Raw genomic sequence first — 10,352 nt, forward strand, 5'->3', positions numbered from 1 at the left:
AAGATAAAAGATTCTGTGAACTGGGCCTTTTTAGCAGCGTTCAGTTACAATATCAACCCCAATGGCCCCTGATACAAAGACTGATACGTGATCTGCTCTGTCTGCTCCATCCAAATAGCCATAGGAAGCTTTCTCCCACTTCCTACCCTCTTTGTACCGGCAATAAGGCCTCCCTTGCCATCTGAGAACCGAGTCTGGGCTGATTCCTTGGAAGCAGCTGTTCACCCAAACCTTGGGTCTTAAGTCCCAGGTCACATTTACCTGGATCTTAATGTTGATGTGGCTACTTATGAATCCAGAGACAGACGCTTCACCCACTAGCTCCATTTTTCTCTCCTGTCAGGAATAATAATAAGCAGCCTTGTAGGTGGGGCATAAAGAGGGTCTAGCATCAACAGGTGCTCAATAAAGAATACGTTCACCACTATTTCTGTGCATGCCTGTGCTTGAATTAGCCAGCAACCAGCTTTTTAAATTAACTAGAAATAAATTCACTAACAATTAAGTGAGCATTGTTCTAAGGCAGACCGCCATTGCGACGGTGATATAGAAGTGACTGATATTTGAACCAAGTAAGTCTTTAAAAATATAGAGTTTAGGAGAAGTCGCAAGCTCTCCGAAATATCTCACTACCACACAAATAGGGCACTGAGAGAGCAAGTGTCACTGTAATGGAGACAACTTGCAATGGCCAATCAGGAATCACAGAGAAAGCAGAAGAAATGTTTTCCATGCTCCACGGGAACCAGGAAAGGCCTTCCTGAAGACGCTGATGTTGCCTCTCTTCTCGTGGTCTTTTGAAATGTATGCATGAGGAAGCACTGACTAAAAAGTAACACCTGAAGTTGTAGTTCATTATATTTATTTTGGAAAAATATTTTTAAAATGAATTTCTTCATTAACAAAACAGTAAAAAAACTCAAATAACATTTGCACAATATTCCATAAATACATTTATATACAAAAAATATAGTCACATAGACCCGAAGTGCCTTTGTACATATTTACCAAAATTTAAATTATAAAAAAATGAACGTCACAAAATACTCAAGCTTTACAGATATCATGAAAAATATTTTTACAAATCCAAAAAAATAACACACATTTTTTTCCCCATCTAGAAAAAAAAAACACATTTCAGTATCAAAAAGGACAATAAAGGCAGTTGTGTTTCTAGTTCAAGGAAAGACTGGCTCATAATAAACCAAGATAGACGTGTCGGCAGTGTGTGCTTCCTATATGAATCAAGTCACTCGTCCATTTAAATATATACTCTTCAAAGCAACTGGTCCATAGTGCAACGGGAATATCTAGCAGGCAGTCCAGCGGCGGCCAAAGCCTGGGCTGGCAGTGTCCGGCGCCTCTGCTAACTCCGAGAGAACCAGCTCCATCTGAACCTGTTTCTCAGCAGCAGTCCTTGGGGTCTCCTCTCCCTTTCCTCTCTCAGCAGCATTCATTGGGGCTATATCCTTGGAATTTTATTTAAGAGAAATGGGAATTTTGCCACATCACTTCCATCTTACACCTAGAAGGGCCCAGGAAGACAGGACAGGAAGTTAACTTCAGGCAGAAACAGACCCTCTCCGCATCACTCCCGGCCACGACAAGAGGGCCACACAACTGACCTCAGTCGCTATAACACACTCATCCTTTTCTGCGGATAGGACATACACCGACTGGTACTTGGTGTCCTTTGAAGTAGAGTAGACAGAATCCGGCCTTTTTCTGTCAGGAACCTCCCCACTGAAAGGAAAATTAGAGAAAACCACAATAAACACACAGGGAAGTGGTTGACCATGGATCATACCCAGAACATGGAATGGCCTTCCTGCCTCCTCGCCCAGCTCACAGCACATACCCCCTGAGTGTTGAGGTGCCCTTCTCCTCTCCTGCAGAGCTCTGGGACTGGCACTTGGTGTCACGTTTGCTGTGTGCATCCCTGACCGTAGCTTCATCTCCCTTGAGGTCTCGGACGAGGTTATAGTCCACAGTGGGGTATCGGGCCTTAAAGCTACTCTTGTCAGCACCATGGTCCCCATGAAAGTCTGCCTTCTTGTTGGTGTTCTTGATCTGTGTCGCCCCAATGATGCTCACAGAAACATCCTTCTCTCGCTGGCAATTGGCTAGGTTGTTCATGGTCTCTGTCTCTCCCCCACAAGGATCCGGCGGAGGCTGGTGTTTCTGTAGCTTCAGCCGGACGCAGACGACCACAGCAGCACAGCCCAGCAGCAGCAGAAGGACAAGCACCACCCCGGCACACACGGCCACCCAGGGGAAGGGCCCGCCCTGGCTCTCCATATGCCTCTCACTGAGGTCCACCACCATGGGGCCTGGTGGTGGCTCAGGGAGCAGGAACTGGCAGTTGGGGCCTCCGTAGCCCTGGGCACACTCACACACGTAGCGCTGGCCCCTCTGGTGGCAGGTGGCACCATTGTGGCAAGGTGCATGCTCACACCTGCTGACCGGGGCGCTGCAGTTCCTGCCCGTGTAACCAGGCGGGCAGGTACAGGAGAAGTTGTTCACACCGTCCCGGCAGGTGCCCCCATTTGCACACGGGGACGAGGCACAGTCATCCACGTTGTCCTCGCAGTACCTCCCGGAGAAGCCAGCCTGGCACCGGCACAGGTAGGAGTTGCCGAGGTCCACACACTTGGCACCTGGAATGCAGGGCAGGCACAGTCATATTTAGGCACACAGAAGTTTGTTCACCAAACAAACAGAGTAGATAGAGCACATGTAAATCCATAATTGGCACACAGCTACACTGATAGTTTAGCCTTGTACTACATGACCTAGGATCTCAAATCCAAGGCTATGGGGAGAACTCCAGGTAGAGACCTACACAATAGAAACGGTAAGAGCTTTTCTATTATTATTATTTTTGCGTGTATTAGGCAAACTCTCTACATAACCACATCACTTGTTCCTCTGGCCCCCACATTTCTGCCTCCAACAGGATCTTGCTAGATTTGCCAGGATGGCCTTGAACTTAATGGTCCTGTCCCCAGTCTCTGGAGTTTACAAATTACAGGCCTCTGGCATCGCACCCAGGCTCTAGATCAGTGTTCTGACTGCACTGTGTACAAGCATTTTGTCTGATCACTACATTTACCTCACAACCACCAGACAGGGGATGATACACTATTAGATCCGGGTTACAGGTGGAGAAATTAAGAATTAAAGAGAATGTCATGCTCACTGACAGTTATGGAAAAGTCGGGATTGAAAACCACCAGAAAAGAGGGAAGACGGGCAAGAGTGCAGGAGAGAGAGAGAGAGAGGAGGGAGGGGAAGGAGCAGGGGGGAAAAAGGGGGACGACAGAATGACATCTATTTGGTTCCGCCTCTGTCCTAGTCTATTTTAGGTACCTCTCTTTTACTAGCAAGAAGCTCCTGGTATACAAAACATGCCCTTCATCCTTGGTACCCAAACTATTATCTGGAGCTAGACTTCCTTCCCAAAACAGCACGGCTGTGCTTCCTGTATTTGAGCAGAGCTTGCAGAGCCATGAACAGCGACATACCCTAAAACACCACTGGCCCTGAACAAACTGTGGGCCGCTGACCAGGCCATTCCTCGAATCATGAATATGATCCTAGCCCTCCTGTCTTCTTTCCTCCTGAAACCTCACGGAATTAACTTGGGGGATCCACAAAAACCCAAGGTGACCCACAAAGCAATGGGTTCCCTACTAAGAGTGCAAGTGCTTCCGGAGCCAGTCCTCCAGACATCCCCTCCCCACCGCCCCCTCACCGTTAGAACAAGGGGAAGAGCTGCACAGATCCATCTTCTTCTCACAGTTGAAGCCAGAGAAGCCCACAGGGCAATGGCAGGTGTAGCCTCCATCAGGGTTATCTGAACACCGTCCCCCATTGAAGCAAGGACCATCTGCACACGTCATGGCGCTTAGCTCACAGACCTTGCCATAGAAGCCGGGAGGGCAGGTGCAGGAGTAGCTGTCCTCAAGGTCCTATACAAGGAGACCGCAGGAGGCTTTCTTAAGCTGTTCCTAAGAACCCACGCATCTTATTTAAAACCAAGGATCCTGTTTTCAGCTAGCAGGACGCAGTGCACCCCGACTCACCGTGCAGCTCCCTCCGTTCCTGCAGGGGCTGGGAGCACACTCATCTACCTCCAGCTCACAGTTGGCACCTGTATACCCAGGTCGGCAGGAACACGTGTAGCTCCCCTGGCCGGTGTTGGTGCATGTGGCTGCATTCCTGCATGGCTTGTGGTGAGTACAGTAGTTCAGGTCTGCCGGGGTGGAGATAGGAAAGAGGGCAGAAAGCCCAAGGTCAAATACAGGAAGAATCTGTTTCCAGTGGGCACTGGGCTGCTTTGAGGAGACCTAGCAATCACAGAAGAGGGCCTTACCCTGGTTGCAGAAAAGGCCCCCCCAGCCTTCCTGGCAGTTACACTGCCAGGGTTGCTGGCAGGTACCATGGAGACAGCCCGGGTAGCGGATGCACTCATCACAGTAGCGGCCCTGCCAGCCAACTCTACACCTTGGAGAAAACAAAACACGATCACTCCGCCTTCTAGATTCATAATGGTATCATAGCACACCAAAAACCATCCAGCAGTACCAATGAACTACCTGTCCTCGAACTAGGCAGGACGTTGGGCCATTGAAAAGCTTAATTAACCCTGAGTCATCCCCTCTCAGAGTCTATGATGAGGGGCACAGAGGCCACTCAAGTTGCCTTTAACATGCACAAAGACTATGGATGTGAAATTTCATTTTCCATACAAACTTTTTAACTGGGGCCTGTATACTTCCATTAAGTATGAGCTTAAGTTAGTGGAAATCTATGCTTGTACATTTTCAGGCCTTTAGTAGAGTAATAGCTCCTACTCAACTAACTCCCTGGAGTGTTTTACATCCTATATATGAAAAAAATAACAAGAAGAAAAGATGGATCAGGCATGGTGGCTTTAGGGAGCCTGAGGAGAAAGATTATGAGTTCAAAGCCAGCCCATGTTACACAGAAAGGCCTCTGGGTAGCACAGAATGTCTCGTAGGTAAAAAGAACAGACAAAGACAACTTTGCAAACTTACTTGCACTCGCCTGGTTTGTCGCAATATCCGTGTTGGTCATCACACCCTGGTAGACAGATTGCTGCAAACAAATAAAAACGTAGGTTGGAGCCCCAGCCCAGAGATTCCCCAGAATCACCAGGTGGGACTGAGGCAAAATTAGCAGCACCCACTCCATAGGTCCAGGCTGTGCGGATCTCAGGTCAGAGAGCCTAGCCCACCCTGGCTGGTGGCTTTGGACCTCATTCAGGCCAGGGATGAGCATTCTTCTTAACATAGTGCTTCCAGGACAAAAGGGCTCTCAGAAGCCCCTACTCCTACCCCTGTCCCTTTTTCTTCTAAAAGAGGGTCAGAAGTCTTCTCCCTCCTCCTCCCCCACTTCCCAATTCTATGCACAAAGCCCCACCTCTTAATATCCCAGAAAGTGTGTGTGCAGATAAGAGTGGACAGCTGGTGTGCAGAGTGCAGGGCAGGACAGCTGCTCCATTGTCTCTTCCCTCCCGCAGCTGCCCCAGCGCAACAATGCTGCCCCCACCGCACCCCACCCCCCAGCCCTAGCATGTGTGTATGCGCTCACACAAGCGCGTGTGCGCACGGACCCTTCTACCAATGGGAGCGGGCAGTGTCCCTACCGCCTGTCCTCAGAGAGATCTAATCTATGGCACGCGTAAGGAGGGGCGGGGAGAGACCCCAGCGTTTGAATAAGAAAAGTTTAGATTTCTGGCTACCCTAGAACTATTGGCCCTGAGAGATGAAATCTACGGTGGGAGGCCAGAGGCGCCTGAAGGGGCAGCGGGGTGGCCACAGGCTGAGGCTTTCAGCTGGCTCACTTCCCCAGTTATGAAACTCATTAATGATCAGCAACTCCAGTTCTTAAGAAAACAGCCAGTTCTTGGCCCTGGGTGAAGGGTGGGGGCGGGGGGGCATCAAAGTATATGGGGAACTAGGCAACAATGACGTCCAGGCTCTCACTGAAGTGTGGACTCCCTTCATCCCCGGGCCAAAAAAAAAAAAAAAAAAAAAAACAAAGCTAGAAAACTCCATATCCTCCCCCAGGCACTGACAGAGGTTTTGGGCCTCACAGAGTCCAATGTTCAACGGCTGCAGGGCAGAAGAACAAAAGTTCACCAGGGCCCTGACGTTGGAAGGAAATGCCATTCCTACAGGTTGGACAGATGAGGCCTCAGATTGCTGGAGAGAGGCCCCCTGAGGTGCATAGGAACCAGAACCAGAACAGAAGTCCTCCCTGTGGCCCTGGTACCCTGGTTTGCAAGAGGATTACAGGACATCAGTCACTGCTTTTCTTCTTCATAGTGTGCCGTAAGCATTTAGACAAGGCAAGATGCCCTTCGGCTGTGTAGCCCTGCACTCTGCCTCAGGACACCTGCTAGCTTTCCACAGCCCCAAGGATGGAAGGCTTTCCTACAGGGACAGGGTGCACAGAGTATACACCACAGGGAACCTTTGGAAATAGATTTCTGTAGGCAGGTCAGGCACCCTAGCTCTGTGGAGGAAAGGGAGGGCTTCCCAATGAGACATTGTTGCAGCAAGGAGAACTGTTGGAAAATGAGCCCTCCGCATCCCCTTTCTGTCCCTCCCTCCCTTCCTTCCTCTCTTCCCTTTCTAATACAAAGGCCCTAGGGAGAACACAGCCTTACTTCCTGACCCCTGGCCTTGTCTCTGAACTCCTCCCTGTGAAAAAAAGCAGCTTCCTACAGTAGACACAAGGTCTCCCTTGTTAAAATGCCTGAATCCAGCCTATCTGCCACCAACCTTAGCAAAACACTTCTCTTTGGGCCTCAGTTTCCCCCACTTTGGCCATCTCGACCATCTCCTGTTGCTAAATCCCGTGTCTTTCCCCATAAACAGACCCTTAGGAGTCATTCTCCAGAGGACTCACGGTCAGTGCAGTACTGGCCTTTCCAGCCAGGGTCACACATCTTCTCCCCTCTCTCCCCACAGGTGAAGTGACCGAAGGCGTCATCTCGGGGTCGGCAGAACACAGAGCAGCCTTCTCCGTAGTAGTGCTCATCACACACAAACCGGTAAGAGTAGCGGAGGTCTGTACGGCCGCTGCTGTGAAGGTCCTGAGACCACTCTTCTCCCACAGTGAGGTGCCTCTGCGTGGTCAGGCGGCTGATGAGTCTTTCTGGGTTTTCTGAGAGAGAAGATGCTCAGGTTGGTAATGACAACACCTAGAAGCTAGGAACCGAGAGAGCGGCATGGATGCTGCTGCCAAGACCAGGAGCCTTCTTCTTCTCTGAACTCCAGGTACAGAGTAAAGCTAAGAGGGCTGAGATGAGTGGGTAAACTGGGTATTTACAGTGGGGAGAACGCGTGGTCTAGGGGATCTTACCTGTTGCGAGATCATCAGGAGAATCTGTGTGGAGGGCTTCAATGATCAGAGAGAAGGTACCCTAGGAAAAAGGGAGAGGATGCTTGATAAATCACAAGTGTGGAGGAGGAGGAAGGGGAGGAGGAGTTGGAGGGGGAGGAGGGGAGGAGGAGGAGCTGGAGGAGCGGCATTAAAGGGAACTGAGTACAGAGGCTCTCAGATCTCTGGGTTGTGCCAATGAAGGTCAACTCCTATCACTTTCCTTAATAGAAGAATTTTAAAGAGTGTTTTTCCCCTGTGGGTGGGTTTTATTTTTTTTTAAATGTTAATACAGGAAATTGTGGTTTTTGTTTTTTTTTTAAAGGAAGAGAGTTCTGGAACCAACAAGGTCAAAGAGGAGAGGGCAGCTGTCATTAGTTTTCTGGGGGGTGGGACCTCGAGGGTGGAGAGCAGTCCCAGCACTGGTGGCGACCCAACCACCCAACCAAGGCCTTGGAGCTAGGGAACAAGAACTCTCCCAACTTTCGGAGGAGAGGAGGGAAGCATTCGACCCTTGAGGCAAAGACAAGGTGTGTGAGAAATGCCCAGCGCTTGCAAAAGCCTCCGGTGTTCCAGATCCCTTCTCAACTGCGGGTCAGTACCCAGTAAGAAGTCAAGACCTCAGGCGTGTCTTTGTGGGATTCCCCGACCCTTATCCGTGGCCCTTGCCTTCCTCCCACTGCCAACCACCAGCCCTCCGCCCCTACCCCTCCAGGCCCAGCCGAGTGCGCGCAGGTGCCCACTCACAGGCCAGGTGAATCCGAAGGGGAATCGGATGGGGTTGCTGAAGGCGGGGTCGATGCCTGCGCCATCAGGCAGGCTGAAGGAGTCGACACCCAGCACTGGCGTGACCGCACTGCCGTAGGTGCAGGGTGGCTCCGGGGACACGCTGGCCTGGTAGTGCTTGAGGCATACGCGAAAGAAGGTCCTGCAGGCGCACGGCGGGCCGGAGCCCCCGCGGCAGCAGTTGCGGTTCCCCAGCAGCCCCTTCTTGTTGACGAACTCCTGCAGCTTCAGCTCAAAGACGCCGGAGCTCCAGACCTGCGCGGGGAAGGGGCGTGAGGACGCGCCGGCGGCGGAGGGACCCGGGGGCGCGCGGGCCCTTGCTAGGACGCAGAGGCCGAGCGCACCTCGGCGCCCATCCGGAGCTGCCCGCTGCCGGGCAGCTCTCGGGGTCGTCGCTGCCGGAGTCACTTGGGGATGGACAGCTGATCCGCTCGTCCGACTCCCCTCCCTCCACCGCGCAGCAGCCCCGCCCGGCCCCCTACCTGGCACAGCAGGGCTGAGACCACGGCAAGGGCTAGCGCGCTCCGACGGCCCATGGTATCGCTGGACGCCCTTGCTCTCCAAGAGTATCCTCCTTTCTTTCTTCTTCAAAGACCCAGGGATGCCAGGAGAGTCTATGTGACTCGAAGAGCCCCGGCGGAAAGACGTCTCTCGGCTCCAGGTGTGGTATCAGGGCCAGGTCGCTTCAGGAGGGTGCGGTGTTTCTGATACGTCCCTGACAAGAGCTCTGCGAGGCACTGAGAAAGGACAACTTTCGGTTTCCTCTTCTAGCTTTCTGTCCACGGAGAGGTGAGTGTCGCCTGCTTTCTGGGTTTTGTCTTAAGCTTCTTCGCGAAGGGAAAGAAGAGAAAGGAGAGAAGACACAGGGGGAAGACAGCCCAGATGTTCAGCTTAATTCCCAAGGGAGCTTGCAGTGGCTTCCTTCGCAGGCTTATTAGAGAGCGGCGGTCTGGAAATCCCACCGGCGAGGCGATAATCCGGGGCCCCGAGGGGCGCGGTGGGAACGGACTGGCGGTGGTGGCGAGGACTGTGGCGCGCGCCCTGGTCTCCCGGCCGGGCGTCACTCGGCGGCGGCTGCCGCTCCCGGAGTGCTCTAGACCGGTATCTCTTGCCCTATCGCAAAGCCTGGCGTCTTCCTCAAGAATTCAGCCAATGCCATGCGAGAACACACACCGAGGACCGGAGACCGAAGCGTGGGAGGCTCCGTGCCGCACCGGTGCTCTCCCGTGACCTGCCTTGGTCAGACAGGGTAACCGCGGGTGCACGCCGGAGGATCTGGCCGGGGCTGGCGCCTGCCACCCTTAAATCCCGCCGGCCGCTCGCATAACTAATGAGATGCAAATGAGCAGCCCCCCAATCTGGCGAGAGCTGTCACAAAGGAGCCACTTTTCCAAACCCTCCTCTCAATGGATCGCCAAATGGTCAGTGAGCTGTAAAATGTGCAACCCTCCTCCCCGCCCCCACCTCCCCGCCCCCTAGTCCTCTCTGCCTCCGCCCTCGCCCCTTCGCCTCCCTCCCCCAGCGCAAAACCCGCTCATTTACATTCCTGCAAAACGTTGCCGGGGACGAACCGCTCTGCTCCGGGAGCTGGAGCTCAGGCCGCGTCGCCCACCGCCCCACCGCCACAGGCCCGAAGACCTTAGGCACGCCGGGCTGCCGGCGCCTCCCACGCGCGGCCCCCCGCTAGACTCGCTCGCAGGACGCGGCCTCTGGACTCTGGCGTCTCCAACACTGGCCGCCTAGGCTCTCCGCGTTTGTTCAGTCCTAGGGACTGGGGAACCGGGGAGAGGTTAGAGGCCCGCGTCCCCGCTACTGCCCCTCCTCCCTGGCAGGCTCTTTCTAAGGAGGAGTCTCCCGGAGGGGGCGGGGGCGGGGTGCCCGGTAGGAATGGGACCCTTGAAGAGATGGGAAAAGGGTGGCGAGAGCACCCCGGCAGTTTCGGGAAGTTTCGGGGAGCTTAGGCACGCTTATACCTCTGGTGGAGCCTGGCGATGGAGCCTCCGAGAGTGCCGATGGGCTCACAATCCCGGCCGGGCACCCCCAGACAACGCAGTGTCCCGGAGCGCTGGTGTCTCCGTGTTGTCCACGATCACTGGAAATGGGGGATTCGGGTCCGGGTAGTATATTCCCTGGGCCAGCAGAGCCAAAAGCTA

At 53.2% G+C, this 10,352-nt stretch overlaps 1 protein-coding gene across 1 annotated transcript; it reads right to left on the bottom strand.

Moving 5' to 3' along the window:
* Nucleotides 1–917: 917 nt before the first annotated feature.
* Dll1 (delta like canonical Notch ligand 1) lies at nucleotides 918–9,573 on the bottom strand. The gene is made up of 11 exons (XM_052169572.1): nucleotides 8,682–9,573; nucleotides 8,161–8,454; nucleotides 7,396–7,456; nucleotides 6,940–7,197; nucleotides 5,061–5,121; nucleotides 4,376–4,506; nucleotides 4,086–4,255; nucleotides 3,755–3,971; nucleotides 1,859–2,657; nucleotides 1,626–1,743; nucleotides 918–1,525 (listed from the first exon to the last, which is right to left on the bottom strand). Exons 1-11 carry the CDS (start codon nucleotides 8,733–8,735, stop codon nucleotides 1,520–1,522), a joined length of 2,169 nt encoding a protein of 722 aa, XP_052025532.1. The 5' UTR covers nucleotides 8,736–9,573; the 3' UTR covers nucleotides 918–1,519.
* Between the last annotated feature and the right edge of the window lie 779 nt (nucleotides 9,574–10,352).

This window comes from Apodemus sylvaticus, chromosome 23 (genome assembly GCF_947179515.1).
Source record: "Apodemus sylvaticus chromosome 23, mApoSyl1.1, whole genome shotgun sequence".
In the NCBI taxonomy this organism is placed as follows: Eukaryota; Metazoa; Chordata; class Mammalia; order Rodentia; family Muridae; genus Apodemus; species Apodemus sylvaticus.

Excerpts from the sequence above, each read along its gene's own strand:
- Dll1 (XM_052169572.1), bottom strand. The coding sequence starts at position 8,735 with ATGGGCCGTCGGAGCGCGCTAGCCCTTGCCGTGGTCTCAGCCCTGCTG. Across the intron at positions 8,455-8,681 it reads TCTCAGCCCTGCTGTGCCAG|GTCTGGAGCTCCGGCGTCTT; the intron begins GTAGGGGGCCGG and ends TTCCCCGCGCAG. Across the intron at positions 1,744-1,858 it reads GGCACCTCAACACTCAGGGG|TGGGGAGGTTCCTGACAGAA; the intron begins GTATGTGCTGTG and ends TTTTCCTTTCAG.